This window comes from Aptenodytes forsteri, unplaced genomic scaffold (assembly GCF_000699145.1).
Source record: "Aptenodytes forsteri isolate BGI_AS27 unplaced genomic scaffold, ASM69914v1 Scaffold82, whole genome shotgun sequence".
Classification (NCBI taxonomy): Eukaryota; Metazoa; Chordata; class Aves; order Sphenisciformes; family Spheniscidae; genus Aptenodytes; species Aptenodytes forsteri.
The window spans coordinates 5,531,010-5,554,097 of NW_008795490.1; the positions used below are offsets into that span (position 1 = coordinate 5,531,010).

Genomic DNA, 23,088 nt, shown 5'->3' on the forward strand with positions numbered 1-23,088 from the left:
TTTTTGCTTTTTTTTTTTTTTTTTTTTTTTTTCCTTAATGATTTGTTAACGCGTGTCTCTTGAGGGAACGTTTTAGGAATGGTCATTTTTAGCAGTGAAATCTGCTGCGCAAAGGAGGATTATAACAAATCTCTATGAATGATAGACTCGATTGCTAAACCTTGCCTTGACCAACCTTCTGACCCTCGGAGAAAGTTTTAGGAATGGTCATTTTTAGCAGTGAAATCTGCTGCGCAAAGGAGGATTATAACAAATCTCTATGAATGATAGACTCGATTGCTAAACCTTGCCTTGACCAACCTTCTGACCCTCGGAGAAATCTCTCAGGGTGTGCGTGGGAAGGAAAAAAAAAAACCCTCCCATTTGAAAATAAACTTGAAAAAAAAAGACAATTTTTTTGGACAGCCTAACTGCTTTATAAGTACTTTTTTTTGGGGGTCTTGTTTTGTGATAAGTTGTTTTAAAAAGGATTGTCCTACATGGTTGTTTTGTAACTGGTGGAGGAAGGAAGGAAGGATCCCTCTCAAGCGTTTCAGATATGACAGCTTTGGTTTCTGAAGAGTTAACTGGTGTGTTTGCATGATACACCTATTGTTAGTCTGGTAGCAGACTTTTCATCTTTTTATTTGCTTTTTTTATTAACTGGGGCTGGTGGAGAGGGTTATCTCGGTCGGAAGAATATTTGCACATATATATATATTGTATGTATTTTTGGTGGGGTTCTCCCCACATTTTACTCTCTCTTGATGACTCCTGGAGGTGGTAGTGGGCCCATGAAAGACTGTGAATACAGTCAGATCAGCACACACAGCTCTTCGTCTCCCATGGAGTCTCCCCATAAGAAAAAGAAATCAGCTCCCAAGAGAAAATGGGAGGTTTTTCCTGGAAGAAACAAATTCTTCTGCAATGGGAGGATCATGATGGCTCGACAGACTGGAGTCTTCTACCTGACTCTTGTTCTCATCTTGGTCACCAGTGGACTCTTCTTTGCGTTTGAGTAAGTGACATTAGTCTTTGTATCTTCCTTCCCTTCCCCTAGTTAATTTATTTTCTGGCTGAAAGCAAAGTAAATGTGTTTATCCAGATGTCATAGAGAATGCTGACTGAATTCAGCTAATGTTGGTTTATATAATTGAAAATATGATCTGATAAGATGCTGAGGGACGCACGATCCTGTTTTGGTTATCATACTCTGTGGAAGACTCATGTTTGAGGATTAAGGTTTTAGTGCTTTTATACCACAGGTTTCCAGCTCTTGCTGATGTTGCAAGAGGAGTGTAAAAGAGCAGGTTTGGGATGGTCAGGAAATGATGTAGCTTCTTGTCTGTCAGTTACTCTGCTGAGAATCAAAACTGGCAGGTGCAAAAATACTGACCCTTTGTCGCAGAACTGAATGCAAGAAAAGCAATATCTTTCATTAGTTTATTAATTAGGCCTTTTTTTTTTCCTCTTGAAGTCATTTAATAGCTTGTGGATGAGAATTCCAAGTTAGTTAAAAAAAAAAAAAACCAACAAAAAACCTGTACATTTTTGCATGTACCTAGGTTTCCACCACTAGGTAACAGCATTACTTTCTTTCTGTTTGTGATGATAACTTGTATGTGAGTTTGGTCTTAGTTTAAGCAATGTTTGTTCTGGAGTTTTAGATTTTTTTTCAAGCAGGCTTCTGGTGTCCTCCTAGGGCTTTTTTCTCTGTTGCTCTGAATCTTCAGGGGTCCTTTGGATCTATGGATCTGTGAACACACAGTGACAGCAAATCAAATATACTGATTTTTGCACTTATGTTGGAGTGGTTAAATTAACTATGCATGACAATAAAGAATTAGGCACTTGATATCAACAATACAGTTCAACTTTTATTTACTTTTTTTTTTAAAGCACCGAGTACAAAGGTGCTCATGTTGCCAGAACACTTGCTATAGTAATAATTGAATTGTTTTTGGAGAGTTAATGCTATTTTACCTGTTTTAAACTATTGTAGCTTGATTTGTGGTTTGTGGCAGGAAAAAATTCTTCATATACAGCTCTATTTTCTTGAATAGGAACTATTATTTATAAGCAAGCTTCAGCGCTGCCTCCAGAAATTCGGTTCACTTTGCTAAGTGATACAGTTGAACAACAAAGGTCATTCAAGGAAGAAGATAGTGACATTAGCAAACCCTGAATTGTACCAGTTAAATGTAGACCATCTTAACATACTGGTAGCAGTAAAGAAGGTAAAAGTGCTCAGCAGGTAACCAGTGGCTAAATATATATGTGAGCTCAGCAGATGAATTGTCTTTAGTGGGCTCCAGATTACTTTAGAGGGATGTATTAATTGTAAATCTTCTGCAGACATTGTGAAGCTGCTTGAACATCCTTTGAGTAGTTGAAATAACACAGTCAATGATGGTATCCATGTGCTGCAAGCGTGTTTACTTTCCTGGTTTTAAAGAGGTATTAAAGGTGTAACCTGATAGTATTGCATCAGGACTGGGTGCTACTCTATTCTGTTTGCCATGATTAGGCCTAGTTTTGGAAAGCTTTTCTGTGTGGGCTGACACTCGCATCTGTGTGCGGTCTCATCACCTTCAGCAGAGCCTCTGAAGGCAAGCGCTGGACTTCCTGTGAATACCAGAATGTAAATGTAGGATCAAAACCGTAATGTTTTCTAATCATGATTGTAAAATTTATTTATTAAGCCACTATATACAGTTTATTTATATGTTTTAACACTTTGATCCTTCAGAGATAAATATTCTCTGCAGTTGCATGATTGAGAACTGCTAGAGCAGGGTGGGCTGCTAGCTGTTCATCACCTTCTGATTTCATTACTGCTGTGAGTTACGTGCTCTACCAGAGTCGAACACTACAACTTCTATCGTGTCTTTGGGCTTATTTGCAATGTAACCATATGTGATGGACGACATTTTTAGTCAAGCTACAGCATTTTGATATATAATTGGTGCTTATTCTAACCAGAAGTCTTGAAGCAGGGGAAAATCTTTGGCTTTATATAACTATATAAATTCTGTGTGTGTGCACTGGTCTTGAGTCATTCTTGTATCACGTGCACTCTCCTTTTAAGAAAAATCAAAGTAGAGGTTGGCAATGATATTTCATTTTTATAATAATAAGGTAGATTTTGGTCTTTAAAAAGCGCTTGCACTGGGAAATTATTACTCATCCTCTGAAGGCTAATGAAAAAACCAAACCTTAAGACTATGAGAATGGTGTTCAGCATGTTTGTGACGTTTGAACTGCAGAAGGTTGCTAATGTTACAAAGAAAAGAGGGGAGTCTCTTTGATTAAACAGTGTTACTTTGAAGCAGTTTCTAATTGTGTCTCTTTGTGGTAGTCTGAAGTTAGTATTTATTGATCAGTTGCTAACATCTTGAGTTGTTAGTGTGTCACTGCCATTATTTGGCTGATTTGGTTATGATGCTCCTCATTAACCAGCTATTTACAGAATATGACAGAAATGTGTTTCAGTCCTTCATGTACACGTGGGCAAAGTGATTTTCAAATGGGCGTGTGCCTCGTGTCTGAACTGTAAGGTCAAACTGTCACTGAAGAGGAAGATACCCTGTATGTTCTTGGAATTGTTTGGTCTTTTGCTACGATTGAGATAAATGATTTTGTTCCCCTTGGTTTTGGAAACTGGAAAATAGGTACTCATGTTCCAAGTCATTCCCTGGTTGCAGGCAGTGAAGAGGGGGAGTAGGAAAGAGATGACTTTGACAGCTAATTCCTGGGAAAGCATCATGCTAACATAAACACTTGTCCTTTTATCCTTTTGGCTTCATTTGTTCCTCTAATGTGATTTTTCCTCCCTTCCTTTTATTTTACTCTTGACACCCATTCATCCAGAGCTGTATCTCACATGCTTTGGAATGCTCTGCAGGGGAGAAATACATTTCTCTGAATCAACAAATCCTAGCTTTCCAAAATCAAACCTATGTCATATATCTTGACCTGTATAGCTTCTGACATTGAACCATGCCTTTGTAATCTTTGCCTCTTTATATTTACGCTTCTGTGCTTTTTCCTGCCTACTTTTTCTAGCTCCTACTTTCGGCTGGTTTTATTCCTTTCTCTCTGACTTTTATCTTTCATATACTCCAAGTACATCACCACTTCTTCCTTTTATCACTTCAGTGTTCTTTTCATTTTCAAAGAGGTAAGCCAGAATTTGCTTAAAAGAAAAACAACAAACCATAAGCTTTCAAGCAGGTGAAGTATTTATAATTCCTGCCTCCCTCCCCTTCTGAAGGAAGAGAATGCAAATAACAAGCAGTTTTATTTCTGTAACTTGTCTATTAAATGTAACATGAATTATTGCAAGCACTTTTGGGTCCCACAAGGGATGCTGTGCTTGAGGTATTCTTAAAAATGATGCCTATTTTAAAATGCTCAAGGTGAGGCACCACAAATTACTTAATTTGTCTTCAAAATTTGGGTATGTTATTTTATCTTGGAAATATATTTCCTTACTCCAACCTTGTGATATTTAGCTGGGTTTTTTTTTTCTTGCAAATTTGGCTTTGTGTTGAACTTCCTTTTTTCCTTTGCCTTGCCCCATTACACAAACATACATTTTTTTTTTTTTTAAACTATTCAGTGCTTATGTAAAAGTAGCCGCATGAAAAGCTTGGAAAACAAATTCCTTTCCCCAGAGCAAAGATAGCATCTGTAACTGAAGGGCAGATTTCACCGCTGTACCTAGCCTGTCCAACCGCTGTATTTACGTATATGTAAAGTCCTTTATTGGTGCAATAAAGAGAGGCAAAACTAAGGCACTTCATACTCTCTGCTTTTATTCAGCTAGGTATACATACTCAAAAGAGAAAAGAACCCTTTATGGCTATGGTCATTTGGGGGTACTCTTTTTGTAGGTTACAGGAAAGCAAAATGGAGGCTGAACAACATATTTAACACAGTAGGATACGTAAAACAGACATCTTGTTGTTAAATGGCAGGTCTTGTACGGATGCACGAGCTTCATGAGTTCCAGAATGGTGGTAGATGAGCTTGGCTGCTTTGCTACTGTACTGTGAGTTAACGCTGCCCCGTCTGCCAGCTCCCTTCCTTCTTGGACCTTACTGCGCAGGTAGTAGGAAGGCACATGTCTGCACCTGAGCTGCTTCAGTTCAGGCAGGCAAATTAAACTTCCTGTAAAAGGTGGGTTTAAGTGAAGATGCCGACTGAATTGAATTGACTAAGGCACAGTCATGTTTTCTTTCAACTCAGTTGCTCTGGGAGAAGGTTGGAGCAGATGGTAAGGATGCTGGAAGGGCTGAAGCAGTGCAGCTCTTTTCTCTGTAAACGTGAGTCAGAGCCCTATCAATTCTGATACAATTTGACACTTGCACTGATTCAACAAACTGGATTTTTTTTTTTTTTGAGCCAGTTAAATCTTGATTTTTGTGAGCATTTGTGTAATTGCACTGTCTTTCGGAAGATGGATGTTGGAAAATTATTTAAACTGAGACTGTTCATGTGCATATGTGTGTACAAATCATTGCTTTCTATCTGCTCTTGCAGTTGCTGGCAACCTGCTCCATGCCTCCCACTTTGAAAACCAGTGTGACTGGAGGACATTCATGAGTCACGCTTTCTGATGCGGTGTAGATTGTTCAATATTGAACTTCTATAGCGCATGCTATGGCAAAGTGGTGTAACTTGCTGCTCACTGTGACAAACCTCTATGTGTAAACACTGATGTCAGTAAGCTGAGCATTTTCACTGTGGTATCAACAATCATCTTCATCTTATGGCAAATGTTTTCTGCACTTGCAAGAGGTGGATTCTTAGTGTGAGGTCGTATTCCAAGTAGGTGGGATGTTCTTCATCTTTTATCTTTCTTCCTCTGCTCTTAAGATGAGTAGGTTACTTGTGTCTTTTGATGACCATGTCCTTAAATTACGAGTTCCTTAGAAGGAAGTGCTACCAATCTGATTTCAGCTGTTAAAGGCTGCTATAAACTTGTAGGGCATTTCCTCCTGAAGATGTCAAAATGGATTTTAAAGCAAAAATCGTGGCATAACAACTAAAATGATTGTTCAACAGAGAACTGCATCCTTTTCTACATGGAAGGCAGTAGCCGCCTAATAATGCATGGTGGCGTAGGCGAATGCAGTGATGAGTAGGTGGTTTTTTTTCCTCCCAGTTTTGTTTAAAAAAAAAAAAATCTGTCATTAAAATTAAACCAGAGCAATATTTCTGTTTCTCATTTTGTCATGTTGTGCATCTGTGATAACTTAGTGAAAAAGACATAGAATACAGTAAGTCTAATCTTTAGGGTTTACTTTTTGTACTGAGTTTATATAGATATACTAAATGGTATGGCAAATTCCTAAGAGATGGTATGCGTTCCAACCAGATGTTGTTTATTCTTAGCACTTAAATTACTCTGAAAATGTTAACTGTCAGAATCAAATATCTTTCAGGTACAAAGTATATTTAATACTTTTTTCCTTGATAAGGGACTTTCCTTTCCTTGGTCACAAAAAAGTTTACTTAATTCATCTCTTCTAAGTTTCTCAGTGATCTGTGCAAGTATGTCTGCTGAAGTTTCTCCCTGGCTAAAAGGGGATAGTTTTGTACTACCCTATCTTAAAGTAGTGCTTCACTGAACAGGTACATCAGTTTAAACATTTAAACCTGTTTTGAATGAATTATATGATATAAATTGAAATCCTTTTATCCAGGAATGTACTAATAGCATTTGATATTAGGTCATGCACCTCTACTTTTCAAGGCTAGGTTTATTTATGTGGAAATGGATAATGATGTGGAAATGCTTCACTTCTCAGAGTAAAATTCTGTGAGGATAACAGAAGGATAACCTCTCTTGTTTTTGGAAGTTGTACCTTCTTTAGTTCCCCTGAAACTGCAGAGGCTTTTTATGGTTTTGTAACACTAACGCCTTTTCCAAAAGAAATGTTAAACAGCCTTTTTTTCCCCGAGGGTGGTTTTTTGGTTGGTGGGGGTTTTGGTTCTTTTTTGGTTGGTTGGGTTTTTTTTGTATTCAGCTTAGTTGATGGCCTTTATCTACTGTTTCATGGGGAAGACAAGTTTTTAACATAATTTTTGGTCTTTTAATTTACTCCTTTCTCAGCTATAGTTCTACTTATAATTCCACCTTTTCTTTGCAGAGGTGGAGGGAAATGAAAATAGGGAGTATAACGGTGTAAGAAGTGATGTTGGCTTCTCAGGTACTGTGTCCTCTCAGGACCTTGGGGAAATCACTATGTAGCTTTGGACCATTGATACACGTGCATCTTCAGAGTGAAATGTGAACGTTCGTGGTCTCCTTTGCCTGATGTCACCCTTGGAGAAAGAAGGGAAATTCCGTCACAGCCTGCTGGGGGGTGGTTTTCTGCTCTCATCATAGCTCAGCATGATTGTTGTAGACAGGTGTAAATTCTCACCTGGGATATTTGATATCCCTTCCAGAGTGGGGAAAAAAGGCAATTTCCAAAGTTTGGTTGAATAGAATAGAATAGACTATTTCAGTTGGAGGGACCTACAACGACCATCTAGTCCAACTGCCTGACCAATTCAGGGCTGACCAAAAGTTAAAGCCTGTTATTAAGGGCATTGTGAAAATGCCTCTTAAACACTGACAAGCTCGGGCCATTGACCGCCTCTCTAGGAAGCCTGTTCCAGTGTTTGCCCACCCTCTCGGTAAAGACATGCTTCCTGATGTCCAGTCTAAACCTCCCCTGGCGCAGCTTTGAACCATTCCCACATGTCCTATTGCTGGATACCAGGGAGAAGAGATCAGCACCTCCCTCTCCATGTCCCCTCCTCAGGAAGCTGTAGAGAGCAATGATGTCGCCCCCCAGCCTCCTTTTCTTCAAACTAGACAAGCCCAAAGTCCTTAGCTGCTCCTCATAGGACATATTCAAGGACCTTCACATCCTTCTTAAATTGTGGGGCACAGAACTGCACACAGCACTCGAGGTGGGGCCTCAACAATGCTGAATACAGTGGGATAATCACCTCTTTTGACCGGCTGGTTATACTGTGTTTGGTGCACCTGAGGATGTGGTTTGTCCTCTTGGCTGCCAGGGCACCCCTGCACTTGACCAGCACCCCCAGATCCCTTTCTGCAGGGCTGTTATCCAGCCACTCCTCTCTCAATCTATACTTGTGCCTGGCGTTACTCTGTCCTAGGTGCAGAATCCAGTTTTTCTTACCTATATAAATATCTTCAAATATTGACAAATGCTGATGGATAATACTTCTGTACATCTTCAGCTTCCAGACTGTGAGGTTAGACTTGTAGTTTTGTGACAGTTGTTTGATAAATTCTATCTGAATTAATCACTCAAAAGTTTGAGGTTTCTGTTGTTGACATAATCTGTATAGTATGCCTGTTTTGTTTTGTCCTTCCCTGAGTAGGTACTGTTGCCCCTTTATCTGAATGGATGTGTGCCAAAGGTATAAAATGTATCTTCTGGAGACTAGTATAGGGAGAGTCATGTTAAATAGATTTACACTATTGAAAAACTAATTTCTATTACTTCTTCTTGGAAGACTGGCATTGCCATGTGACTTTCTCTGGGACCCTTCTCACATCAACCCTGCAGAAATTTTCATACCTTGTTTGAAGGAAAGGTGATTCTCTTCAGATGTTTTCACAAGTCAGTTTCTCAGGCATCATGTTATGTGTTTAGGTTCATGTAAAGTGTTATTTTTACTCATGTTTATATTTGGACTAATGATGCAAAGAATACCTTTGTTACTACATGATTTATTTTCTGTCATAGCTGTGTTGCATTATTATTTTGTAAATGGCATTTCATACAAAACAAAATATATCAGTGTTTAGCTACCCTCTTACCCTCTGGATGACTGAGAAATTATCTTCCTGTAGAATGAAAAGAGAAAATATTAGTCTGTGCAGAACTTGAACCAAACTGTTCTGTTCAATCTCTTTTTTTTTTTTTTTGGCTTATTTGTAGATTCAGTAGAAACTGAAATGCTGAAATTTGAACTGGACACTAAAATATAAATTCTCTTTTAACAACTAAGTTATACCTTTTAAGTAGTTAGAAACAACAACAAAACAAAACCTTTTATACTGCCTTTCTAATGGAAAGGGTCTCTCCATTCTAGTGCAGCATTAAACTGTTAGTTGTAACATTAAAATGTGAACTAATTAATGAGGAAGTGAAGATGACTGCAGAAGAGGAGAAAGCTGAGAATATTTTTAACTTTCTAAGCTGCATGATTGTTTCAAAATAGCCCAGTCAAAAAACCTACTGGCTTAAAATACTGAGACATTTTGAAAAATTGCTTAAAATATAACAACTCTATCTAGGAAACTTTTGTTATCGTGATTGATGATCCTTCTAAGTGAGGCTGTAGTAGCTGATGATCACTTAAGTTCCAGGCATCCAGTAAAGGTTTGTACGTGTCAATGCTGCTCGTCTTTCATTTGGCAAAGCTGATGGAAAAGGGGAAAAATCCCCTGAAGTCAGCTGGAACTACCAAAGTTTGTTAAACTTCATATAATTACAGCCCGTTTTTTTTTGAACTTAATACAAAAACTGTAAAGTGGTTAAACTTTTTCAAACTAAAGAAAGACTAAAATCAAGAAATCAAGATGAAGTCTGTGTAATAGCCAAAAATAAAATTCTGTTCATATTTCTCACATTGCAGAAGTATTAAATGTTAGTAACGTAAAACGTACTTAGGGAAGGAGGCTGAAGCGTTTTGGAGTCTCAGTTTTGTGTATCATACCCCCTGTCCCTTACCCTGTTGTACGTGTTCATATTTGAACTCCTGTTCGTACTGCAGTTACTAGGCTAAGGGGGCTTTGTACTTGCAAAGCCCAACCATGGGCTTTCTCCAGTGTGTGTTAGTGGCGATCTTACCCAGTTGCATTCCAGAACTTTAACTACTAAGTTGATAGTGTGCTGTAATACTATATGATTATTCAGCTTCTGTATCCCTGATCACTTCTTTTCCATCAGTGTCCGTAGGGTTTATTCACGTTATTGTGAATGGTGGCTAATGAGGTCTTACATAATGAGCTTGGCTAATGAGATCACAGCTGTTTTTGTTTTGTTTTTCCACTCCTGCCATCCCCTTAAGTTGCTTACTGCAATAAATTCTGGCAGCGTGCGTTTATTGTGGTGAGTATGCAGTCAGTTCAGCTTCTTCTTTAAATTTTACTCTTATTTAAAAAAAAAAAATTACAAAACAGAGATGAAATAGAATACTGAGAATTAAATTGAAAACTGAGAACCTGAACTCAGAAGTTAAGATGTACACAAAATCTGCAGTTTGTGAATTTCATGTTAAAGTTTAAGTGCAAGATAACACTGTTACATTGTCTGCATTGAGTGAATGTATGAAATAACTTTGTGGTGTTTAGTATATGTTTCTTATACACATGATCAATATATACTAGTTCTTAAGAGCATTCTTATATATATACTAGATATACTAGAATTTGTTGTTATTTTAGCATAAACACTCAGTATATTACTAGAAGTTATGAATATAGATTAAAAAACATTGGCAGGGATCAGAAGCTGTTTCCCCTGCTAGGAACAGGAGTACTAATACAAAACTTTTGTTTCTGATTGTGATACATTTTGTGTACCCTCTTTTTTGAGCTGTCTGGATATCAGGAAATTGCAGTCCTGGTCTTGCATGTTCTGTACGCTCGTTAGATATCCCACTGGTTATGAATGCCATGTTTCAGAGTACAACGGTCAGACCAGCCTGTACTTAAATTTTGCTGGCATGCTTGTTTGTGCTCATGGTGTGGGTTTTCATGGCACAACTGTCCATGCATGTTCCTTATTGGCAAAAAGGGCTTTCTAGTGTTGAATTAGAACGTGGAAGAGTTATAATTTTTCCTCATTTGGAACTATGTAAAGCAGTTAAAAGCACTAAGAAGAAAAGTAAAAGCTAGGACAGCGGTGACTTCTCTCTCATCAGTATTGCAACTCTAAAACTTGCTTCTTGTGAATGTGGTTGCTTTAGAGCTGAAGCCCTTAATGCTTCTGTATAGTGAAAAAATACAACCTTTAAGATAGTTTTATCATTCAACATGATTTGAACTCTTTCCAGGGCTGGAGAGGCATCGGGTGTGGAAACAGCCAAGTAAACTTTGTCGTTAGTCTGAGTAGACTGGTACATGAAATGTGTTGTATGGTGTGATATAAAAGATTGGAGTGCACTGTGTAAAGAGCATAGTCGCTTCTGGTTTGCCTTGGTGAATTAGCCTGGAGAAGAGAAGGCTCGGGGGGGATCTTACTAAAGTAAGTGCCTGACTGGGGAGGGGGAGTAAAAAAGAAGGAGCCCTCAGTGGTGCCCAATGACAGGACAAGACGCAATGGACACAAAATGAAATACCATTTCAATGTAAGAAAGAAGCTGGGGGTTTTTGTTTGTTTGTTTGTTTGCCTGTTTGGTTTGGGGTTTTTTGCTGTGAGGATGATCGAACACTGGCACAGGTTGCCCAGAGAGGCTATGGACATACTGAAAACCAACCAGAGGTAGACCTGAGCAGCGTCCTTTAGCTGACCCTGCTTTGAGCTGGGGGGTTGGACTTGGTGATCTCCAGAGGTCCAATCCCACCTCAGCCATTCTGTGTTATCTGTGAAAATCTGAGAACTTCTTCCCATAAGACAGCAAAAGGTACATCTAGTGAGATAATTTTAATCTTGTTTTAATGACCCATTTATTACATGCGTATTTCACGAGAACTTCGGTTTTATTTAGTCTTAGGATCTGAACCTAAAGTCTCAGTCCAACAAAACTTAGAAATTTGCTAGTGAAATATCCATAGCTGTTCTTTTTGTCCCCTCTTCTCTTTTCTTACCTTTGAATATGGCTTTCTCAGTTCAAAGTGCATTTTCGAAGGCTGCTTTCTTTCACTTATCTGCTGTTCCTCACCAAGCTTTGCCCTCTACTCTCCATCTGGCTTTTGCTGAATTATAGTTAGCATTTTCTTTTCTTATCATGTAAACAACAGCATTAAGTTTAAATAAAATCAATTTCATCCAGAAGAATGTCTCTGTATGGGGTTGTTCCAGTAGTGTGTTATGTTCATCAGTTTGTCCGTGTCTCACTTAAATTTTGTGAACTTTTCTTTCCTTCCATCTAATCTTCCTAGTCACTTGTTCACTTTTAATAGACTAAGAGCACTGTTGCTGTAGAAGGGGTGGGGAGGCAGTAAAGACGAAGTTGAAAGACAGTTTTCCCCTTTCTGTAGTCATAAGGGATGAGAGTACAATTTTTTCCCCGTGATCTACATTGTGTTTGCCTGTATCATTGTGCAGATATGTCAAATCATGGGGTCTGTCTCCCAGTGCTTGAGCCAGGTCAAAAAGTTGCTTGGATCCTGCAGGTTCAGCTTCCTCCTTGAGCCTGCTACTTGACAATACTAGCTTCAGATCAACTCTTATACCTTAATAGATAGCACGTTCCAGCTTCTGGACTCCTAGACATACAGAATTAAATGGTTTGTCTCAAAAGCCGCTAAAGCTGGATTTGTTATCTTTGGAGAAGGAAAAATACCCTAAATATGTCAGATTAATCCAAACTCCATTTAAACATTGGTTTGCTTTAAAAAAAAAAACACATAAATAATTCCAGTAGGGCAGGTGTCCAGTTCTGGATTACAAATTGAAAATAAAATTATAAGAGGAGAAAGCTTAAATGAAACAGAGCATATTTTATTTGAGCGAAATATATCTGAATCTCTGTCCTATAGTAGCTATCACTGCTAAGTTTCTCTGAGGCTGGTGGAAGCCAAAGGGGCATTTCCCCATACCACATACTCAAAGCACTGTTTTTCTGAGTGAACTTCATGCCTGTAGACCTACCTGCCTGCTTTTTCTGAGGGGACAAGTTGGATTCTTACTGCTCATGAATTCAAACAAAACTTTAGAGTATTTCATAGGAGCATCCCAGTTTCCTTTCTGTTTAGCAGGCTCAGTTGCAGCGAGACGAATCTGATGGTCGTAGGCTGCTGAAAAGGATGTACCCCCCTCTTAGGGGTTGGACTAGATGACCTTGAAAGGTGCCTTCCAACCCAAACTATTCTATGATTCCCTTCTCCCAGGCCTCAGATGTTACTTCTTTTGACTGGCTCTGCTTTTTTCCCCACCTAATGGTGAACCACTTCAGGGAGTTCCCTTCCTGCAGAAAGCTTATCCTTCCCTTCTGCCCACAGAAAGAAAAACTTTCTGCTGCTTTAGATCCCTGAGCTTAATCCCTGAAAATTCAGAAAAATGTTATTACTAGTGCAAGGGAGGAAGTGGGGAAGTGAGAGCGAGGAGATTGTCAGATCATCTTAGCTATGATTCTAAATTGTATCCCAGCTTGAGGAAACTTGTTATGTTGTCTTGGTTCATTGTATGGCATCTGTGAGGGCACAAACAGAACATCTTTATGCTTACCTGAATTACTATTTAGTTGTTTAATGAGAAACTACAGAGTTCTGACTTCTTAAACACATTTTATTTCTGAAGTAACTGGATTGTAGTTTACAGAACTTGAACTGCAGCATCTTTCAAATAACGCATTATTAAGTGCTCCTTACTTGTTCATGCCTTTTTTTCTGTAATTTTTTTTTTTTTTAAAAGACACTATACCCAATTCTGTAAGACAACACAGGGGCAGTAACTGAAGCAATTCTTTCCCGCATCCTTGTCTGTGTACTGTTCGCCATATCCAGACTGCAGAGCCAATGTTTTGTATTGCATTTGATAGCAGAGCCTATGGAAAAGCTGCATGAATGCTTCTTCACCTTAGTCTGTGTAAAAACAGCTGAGTTAGCTCAAAATATGCTAAACTGAACCAGGAAAGGAGTATTCTCAATCCTTGCCATTTCTTCCATGCTTCAGCTGAGATAGCAAACAACCCAGGGAAATTGCCTGTTTCTTCACAGTCCCATTCAGCTGCCTACTTGGGTGTTTTTTTGTTTTGTTGGTTTGTTTGGTATTGTAAGTGTTGAAAGTTTCAGCTTAGGAGGATGAAGGAAGAATGATAAAGCAGTTAATGGAAAATTGAACAGCCTGCATGCAAAAGGCAGTTGGAGTGGATGTCTCTATTCACAGTGCGATAAAAGAATTGGCCTTTAAAACGATTTTGTTAAATAAGACACGTAAAGCTAATCAGAGCAGAAGGAATTGTCTGTAGAGCAGAAGACAGGGAAGAAGTTTTGGACTGAAATCTGACAGAGATGAATCTAATTCAATATAAGATCTTGAAAGGATAATCATTCTTCTTTTACAAGACACTAAGCTCAGAAGGCTCTCTTCTCTTTACCTTGAGCTGTGGAGGCTCTGAGACTTCTCATCACTGATGTGAGTGTTCATCTTCAGAGTAAAATATGTATGTTTTTTTTTTTTCCTCTAATGTAATGAACCCCAGACCTTTTTAGGATCAGGCTGCACTGTGCACTGTTTTTTAATGCTAGTCCCTGGCAGCCGGAAACTCATTTCCAGTACTTGAATATATCAAAAGAGTGTGCTGGGGTCAGAAGGACATTGCAGAGGAAAGTGTATAAAGATTGGGTGGGATAAAATAATTTTGCTTTTTTACTCAGCTGATACTCCAGAGGAGTTTGGGAAACAGGCAACTGGTTATGAATGTGAAAATCAAAACAGTCTAATATGAGAAAAACAACTGACATGCTTGGACCCCAGTAAGTGAAACTGTTGTGGGCTGACATCCAGCTCAATTGAAAGGTAAACATGCCCTTCCCAATGCACATACCTTTCTATTATTGCATCCTACAAAACTTTAACCAACAGTTACAGTTGCTAAATGATAAGTCTGGAGGTGCAGTATTACCCAATGGTTGACTGTTCTTGGCAAAAGTAAGTTTATTTTCTGTTCTGAAACTTTTTTTTAAACAGTTGTTGGCACTAGCCCTTGCTGTTGCAACAAAGAAATGGCATTTGTGAAAGGGGAACATCGGTTTGTTGCTTCTTAGTTCAATATAAAAGAAGTGACATTTGTTGCAAAGGTAGTTCACTGTTATTGAAGTAACACTGTCACTGAAATAAGCTTTTAATTTGAGCTTTATTATAAGTATTCTTTCTGACTGCAAAATAAAGGTCAAAGATTTAGGGAGCATGCAACTTGTCACTGAAGTTGATCCCTATAGATAAGAGTTGCATAGTTATGTTATTCATCCAGACTGAGTGCATCCCTAGGCCAGCTATGCTTGCCTTCATATCCTGAATGACGAAAAGACTGACGATTTCAGAAGATTGTTCAATGCATGCAGAAAAATTGGGGGGGGGAATAGAGAGTGGGGAAGAACTGCATATCTGCTGTAGTATTTGCTTCTGGAAATTAATTTCAGTTACTTGAGGGACAGTTGTTTTGTGTCCATATTTAGTTAGTACCTATAAGTAACCCAGTAATAACTTTTGATATACATGCTGGATTTTTCAGTTATTGTATCCAGTACTTTGACAGAGTTGGACTGCACAGCAAGATAGTTGAGTTACACTGCACTCTAAGTTGCTTATGCATATTGTGTCCTACCAACATCTCTCTCGCTTCAGAGGCTGAAAGTGAAAAATAAACATGAAAAATAGTTGTGAATAGATATGAGATGTTGAAGTGGCTCACGGAGATACACTGGCAGTCCCAGTTAATCAGCGCAGAATTAAGAACTCTGGGAATGACAGCATAGTGCATAGATCTTCGTTATTCGACTCCTTTTGGAGTTTGGTTATTTATAGATTTGTTTTAAGAGCAGGTCAGAAGAGAGAGCTGTTAAGGATGGTAATACCAGTAGTGCTTTAAGGTTTCAAAATCTTTTTGTGTTTTTTTTCAGCCCAGAAATACCTTTCCCTTTTCTTACTATTCCTGATTTCTCTTGTGCTAATCTTTCATGACGGGAAAGCTCTGTGGCTCTGGCCAAAGCTGTTCTTTTTCTTACTTCCAGTGCCATGATGGTGAGGAAAAGACCCAGGAGACAGGCTTGCAGGTTACATATAGAAGAGATAGTGGGTTATTCTGAATCTTTGTTACACAGAGGCAGGAGTCTGCAAGTGTGATGGTCTCTCAAAGATGTATGTTGTATTGTCTTCATAAAAGTCCAGTACCGACATCTGCCCAAGCTTGAGTCTTTTGTGCGTGCTAAGAACTTGATTTTTATCAAGTAAAATCTCTGAAACCTGCGCCTATGCTGGGCATGCCTCTCTGAGGGCATGGCAGAACTCCTTCACTGAAATTACAGTTTTGTGCAATGCCAGCCTACTCAGGAGTTTGGTAGCACAACTGTTTTTGGGAGCTAAGCTCTGCTCTGTGGGGCTGCTTTCACTTGTGGCTACAGGCAGCATAAACGAAGAAACAGTGAAACTGCTTCATTCACCACACTTCCAGTTTCTGCAATCCTCAGTTCTGTGTATTATTATTACACAAAAGTCATCTTCACTTAAATGCCGGTTCATCTCCAGAAGAGTCCCACCCACAGCTTTAGGTGAAGCAGGGCTCCTCAGGGAGTGGGGGGCTTGAAACTAAAAGGTCTGTCATAAGGCATATGACAGGGGAAGGAGAGCCTGGCAGAAGGGTGTCAAATTTAATTTCTACAGGCATGCTGGCATTTTATTTCATTTTGGCAGTCTAAGCGTAGCAATCTTGCAGTTTGTTTTAGCATAGTTTTTCTGTGTGTAATTATTAGACCAATAAGTTCCCAACGACGCACTATTTCTGTTCTTTTCCACACACTCCCTCCCAAATCAATGTCTCCCCTTCTCTCCTCTTTCCAAATACATTGTACGTGCTTGCTCCTTACCATTGTGTTCTGTGGACTGTTGTTTCTTCCTTCAGCACTTTTCAGAGAGCCATAAGGGGCAGCACTGCCTTTTTCTTCTGCTCAAGACAGCTTTTGAACTTGTTGCGGGGATGGGAGAGGTAAAGGCAAGGGGCTTCATTCATTTTTGTAGTGGTATTGTAGTCTTGCCCTATTTTCTTCTCATTTCCGCAAGTCTTGCAGATAAGTCTCTTAAAGATGCCTTTGTTTTTCTATGCTCCTCTAATTGAGGAGGGAAGCACTATAGATAGTGAGAGTACTAGAAAAGAAGAGGTGCTGTGCTGTGCGCTTTTACAGAAAGAGGCATTTGGCTGTTCAGGTGGCACGTGTTTACTTGTTACCTTTCACAGTGCTCACAGTGTGGGTGACTGGACGAAACTGGGGAAGTTTTGGAGATGCTCTTTGCAGGCAACAAAGTACAACCGGGAATGAGTACAATTGGACAGCCCAGGCCTTGACAGAAATATTTCTGCATGGGGGGACTACTGCTCTGCTATATAAAACAAGGTGGCTTGCTACATAATCTGTCTTTAACATGGTGCATAATATGTTGTACAGAATACTTGGCTAAGTGGGTCTAAATGTTGCTTGTATAGGAGTTGCTATAAGAAAAAACCACTTTGTAACCCTAAATACTCATTTTGCTTTTCAGTTAGAGTTCTAAGCAGGTTGCGTAAGGGGAACTATTTGATTTAAGTACATGTCAATAGTCAAACTTGTGGAATAGCACAGTGACCGGTGAAACTGCCTGGGTCTTGGTGAAATGGAAATTCACAGCAAATTTAGGCTGGCGGTGATTTAGAGTCCATGGTGTAATAGTGTTTAATGCAGACAACTTTCATTTTGTGAACATTTTATACATGGGCTTTCTTTACATTTGCAAAAGAACAATCTTTTATTGCTTAAGGCACTACTCTTTAAAATGTAATGTGCTGCAGATAGTTTGGTAATTAAGCATACCGGCCCTAGATTGACTGTTTTTATTTTTTGTATTGTAGAGCTTCAGAATGTACTTTATTTTTTATAATTACTTCCAACTTAATTTTTGTGTTCTAATTCTGACTGACAATCAGCTTTCACTTTTGCTTTTTATATGTTAGCATTGAATATTAGATATTTTTTGCTTTGAAGGTGCAGGAAACTTATAGTTGCTTCAGCTTTGGTCATACATTATAGTTCTAAATTTATTTTCAGTTTGTAAGATGACTTCACCTTCTGATAGCTGTGTTGACTGAAGTGGAGTAAAGTTCATTTGCTGGTGAGAGAAACTGAGAGGATCAGCTTGGTTCGCCAGTGACAGTATTGGTCTAGTATGTGTGAAAAAAGTATAAATAACTCAAAGTAGTGTTTAACTGTATGTGGTAGTTATAAAAGGGCCAGGTGTTGATCAGACTACAGGCAACTCAGAGGTCTGTGCATGTGTGTGACAGATACGGTGGGTGATAATTTTTGCTTCAGTACAGATTTTCCTCAGCTGTGTTGATCAGTGGGCACAAAAACTAGTTAACACCAAACAGCTGGCAGGATGGAGCAGCAAAACTACTTTTGCTTTGGTGTTTGTTATTATTTATTATTACATTATTACACTATGGCTTGGGGTAGGTTTTTTTGCAATAAGATTGGCACCGGCTGCTTCCTCAGCTAGTTATCAAGGCTCCCTTCCATCTCAAGTTTATTTTTCTTGCACAAAGCCTGGGAAAAAAGATGAAACTTGTTCTGAAGGTCGCGGTGTCCAGCCGTCTTTCTGAGCAATGGGAGTGAAAGCATTTCAGAACTACTGACCCTTCATGTATAATATTGTGCCACTGGCTGCCCTCATTTGAAGCAAGGACCCTCAGGACACTGGGGGGATTTCAGCAGCTGTGGAAATGAATGAGGAGGGTGTCCTCCTAAGGTAGCTGAATGCAACCTGCTCTTATTCTGCCAGGTTCCACTGGAATTTTCTTTAAGCAAAAAATCATCCACAAACAAAACTTTTTCTTTATTTGATGAAAAGAGTTTTAAAGGGACTGTTTTATTCTTATGGTAAGACATTAATTAAATTTTAGTACTATTTGTGACTGACTTTGAGATGGGAGGCTTCCAGGAGAGCTTGAATCCAGTCATCTGCATCTGTTTCTTTTGATCTCATGTTAAGTTTGTGAACACAACTATGTCACTAGTTTAATAAAGGTATACCTGTAGAGTGGAATTTGACACATGGCGGAATCTTTCCAAAGGAGAAAATGGCCACTGGCAGATGCAGCCCTGGTAGTATATTTACTTTTTTTTTTCCCCCTTCTTTTTGGCTGGGGGCAAACTTACTACATCCTTTCCTAAGAAGTATGACATGTAGTTGTATTCTAGAAATGTGGTTTGTAGCACAATTCATACTATGAATTGAAGGCCAGCTCTAAGGCCTTGTTTATTACAGCCAAAAATATCTTTTGGAATGCACTGTATTTTAAGATGGTATCTTCCCAACTTTTTTCTTCAGGCTTTTTTTTTTTCACATGCTCATGCTTTAAATTATTCTTCAGAAACTCTGTTTTCAGTTTGTACTCCACTAGTAGGACTAACCTAGTCAAATGAAACTCCTCAGAATAGTACATTTCTCCTTGCAGCATTGCTTGGTTAGGTGCTGGATAGCAATTCAACAAGTTATCTGTGCTGTGCAAAACAACAATAAAAAAATCTGTAAAGAGAAATCTGTTGGGAACAAGTGGACTTCTCTTTCAGTGGCACTGAACTATGACAAATACAGCATTAAGAATCCATGCAGAGACCAGATTAGATGAGATCAGATTATTCTTTTCAGACTTGAATGCTGATTTCTATGAAGTGAAATGTTAACATGTTTGGAAGAGATCACAGGCAATGCTTATGATGTGTACAAAAAAAATTTGTTAAGTGCTGTTAGTGTTAGTGTAAACTGTTACTGTAGATCAGAACTGGCATGTGTTTAATTACTTGAACATGTGTGTTTTTTCTGTTGTTTTTACTGGAGAACTCTGCTTCCTTCCTTATAGTCCTGATTGTGCTTGGGGTGATGTATAAGGGCAATGTAAAGAAAGATGCTGTCTTCCCTTGGGTATTGCTTTCCTAACAATATATGTTAGGTTGTTAAATTGAGAAATGTCTTGAATCTTTTTTATTTCAATTTTCTGAACTTTTTCCCTTTTATTTCTCTCAAAATTAGAGAACCTATCTGTGAAACTAGCAGTTTCTTCATCACGAGAATTTCTTCTTTCTCTTCCCCTTCCCTCTCACCACCCCAGGTGCCTTAAAAAAGGTTGGGATTTCTTTTACCCGGAGAGGATGATGCTGAGAGAGTTATGGTGATTGCCTTTGGATATGTAGAAGGATGATAATAAATGCTTCTCCACATTGTTTGGGATGTGGCAGGAAGTTCCGACTTTAAGTTGCAGCAGGAAGTATTCAGGTTAGAGGTTAGTAGACATTAGGGGAAAAGAACCCTTTCCAAGCATAAAGATGGATAAGGACTGAAATAAATTTCCTAGGAAGATTGTGGAATTGTCATCATTAGAAGTTTTTTGCAAAGTAGGCTAGACAAAGCTTTATCTGAAGTGTTTCATGTGTAGCTGGTCTTTTCTTGGAGAAGGGTAACTTCCAAAGATGGTTCCACTACCATAATTCAGGAATATATCTGTGAAATGCTAGAAGGATATTAGTTGAAACTGCTATTTTTCTTGTCTTTATTAATAATACAACACTATCGGGGATGGGGAGAGGAAGGAGTGTACTGTGTATGTAGAGGTGATATTAGAAAGGACTTTTGAACTTCCAAAAAGGGGAGGGCTATTTGTGACTCATATAAAAGAGTTTTAAAAGGAACCTACAATCTAGAGTTTAGAGTTATCATAGTAGACTATTAATGTGGGAAGAAATCAATCTAAATATTTACTGACGTCTTAGGAAAGGTAATTAATGAAGTATGACATGAAAAATTTAGTGGGTTACCAAATTGACCAGATGGTGTTTTCCAGTCCTACAGCATACAAGAAAAAAAATAAATCTAATTTTATTATAAAGCATGTTCTTTTTGTGTGTTCATATTAATCAGCTAGTTATAAATGTGTTTTCTTGTTAGTAGGAAAAATCATACTCCACTAGTAAACATACAGTTTGCTTATTGCCTACTAAGGCAATTAATCAGTCCATCTCCTGCAAAGTCAGAGGGCTCTTTGGAAACAAATAGTACCGTACATCTGGGCATCATTTTTTCAGATGATGTCACCTATGATATGTATCTCGTTGTAATAGGGAAGAGTTGGGCCCCTTTATTCCCCCTTGAAGAAAAATGGCAGATGGGAACAGCTTGCTGATGCCCACAGTTTCTTTGATGGCTAGAAGTAGATTGGACCAAGTAATCAGGAGCGGTGTTTAGCTCCTGCCTACCTGATTGCTCGGATAGTGTATGTATAGTTTCTAGGAATCCCTGGAGTTATAGTATGTACACTTAACAACTGTCTTGATTTATACCATGGAAAGGGCTATTGCCTGCAGCCATCTTCTGCCACTGGAGAAGCTTATACGGTCACCTTATTAGAAATGGTGTGCTCCAGCATCTTAAATATATTAAACTAACATCAAAGGTGTAGGATGCGAAACTTGCAAAACTTTCAAAGCACTTACATGTTTTATGTGATACATTGAGCTCTAAATATGTGAATTTCTAAATTACAGTATGTATTATGACTTTCCAGTGAGTATCGGTACCATTGGTGAGAGATATATTAAAAATTAATAGTGTGTGAAAACACGAACGTTTGTTTTGGCCTACATAAAATAAATACTCATGGAATCCATTCTTACTGTTTGCATTACTAAACATCTGAATTTTAATGAACTAGTACTTACGATTTTTTTAACACGTCTAAGCAGGTTTACCTGTCCAGTATTAGCCTTGGAACTGGAATGAAAAATGAAAACCCCAATTTAACAAGGTAACTTTGAGATGGACAAAGACAAGCAATGAAAGCATCGGGAAACTGTGGGGGTGAAAAGCGGCACGGACTCCGGCAGACACGGCAACCAAAGACCTTTATTGCTTTTTGTTAGCATCTTTTATAGCAAGCAGAAGTGTACACGCGCTACCTGCAGCTTGCAGATAGGTTATAGCCTTGTGTTCACGCGCATCTATGCTCTAGCAGATTGGCCCGTTCTTCCTGATCATGCAAAATGCCTTCATGGTCTTTATCTTGTTTTTCTCCTTCCAGCTGCACATTCCTTTCTCCGTTGTTTTCTGCTTAAGTGCCTTGTCATGCCAGGTGGTACAGTGTTTGCTCATTAAAATCAAACTCAGGAATGTCCGTTAGTGAGATTCCCATCCCCACAGGGAAACAAATTGCCAGAATGGTCCTGAATTGACTGGAAGGACAATAGATTGGTCCACAATGGCAAGTGGAGGGGCTTTTGCTTCTCTCAAACTGTTGAAGTATATCTGGGACAAGTTGTCAGAGTTTTTATGGGAAATAACCTCTTAAATTGGTGTGGGAGCAATGTGACAGCAAGAGAACGCTTCTGGGTCTTGTGGCATGGCTGTAATTACTAGGCTTAATCTGAGTGTTCTAATAAGTAATTTGAATAGTTAACAACCTCCTCTGGACCTGTTGTTTTGCAGATCTTTGAGATGTCATTTGCCTGCTGTAGCTAGGTGTTCTCACTCACTACTGTTGATAGTCTCTTCAGTGCTTAATAAGCAAACGGCTAACTTGCTCTATTTGATTAGAGTTAACTTGTAAGTTATTTACCAACATGTGGAATCTTGCCCTCCTGCCACTCAGCCTTTGTTAGCAAAGGAGAAAGCTGTGCTTAGTTTCAGAATATATCGCAAATAAGCTAGTTCATACAGGCCAGGCTTGACCGTGAGTTTTAATCCTTTATGAAGAGCATCATGTTAGTAACCATCTCAACTGGAGTGGTAGTGGAGTTTCAGCTCCTAGATCTCTATCTCTGTGACCCCAGCTGTGGTGGTTCATTACAAAGGTGAGAGAAGAGGTCTCTTTGGATGAGCGGATACCAAACTATTTTAGTCTGTATGTGCTTTTATTGCTTTGTGGCTGTAATGTAGAGTTTTATGTTATGCCAAAAGAATAATATTTAATGTTAAAGGAACTATATGGGAATTGTGGGGAACAGAAGTTTCAAACTGTAAAGCTTTCATAGTTGAATGTTAAAAATCTGTGGGATAGGAATGGATCATAACTGCCTGGTATCATATTCCCGCTCTGTGCTAACACACTAATTGTGCTTCTGCTTGAGTAGGGAAAAAGGCTAGCTGTAGATTGTACGTTCAAATA

At 38.8% G+C, this 23,088-nt stretch overlaps 1 protein-coding gene across 4 annotated transcripts in view; it reads left to right on the forward strand.

Moving 5' to 3' along the window:
- Window positions 1–732: 732 nt before the first annotated feature.
- The window catches only part of ZDHHC14 (zinc finger DHHC-type containing 14), a 116,412-nt gene continuing 94,056 nt past the window's right edge, over window positions 733–23,088 (forward strand). For all 4 annotated transcript variants that reach the window (XM_009281436.2, XM_009281438.2, XM_009281437.2 and 1 more), the window contains exon 1: window positions 733–997. In XM_009281436.2, the coding sequence (XP_009279711.1) occupies window positions 747–997 (251 nt within the window). In that variant the 5' untranslated portion in view covers window positions 733–746. The remainder of the gene's footprint in view (window positions 998–23,088) is intronic.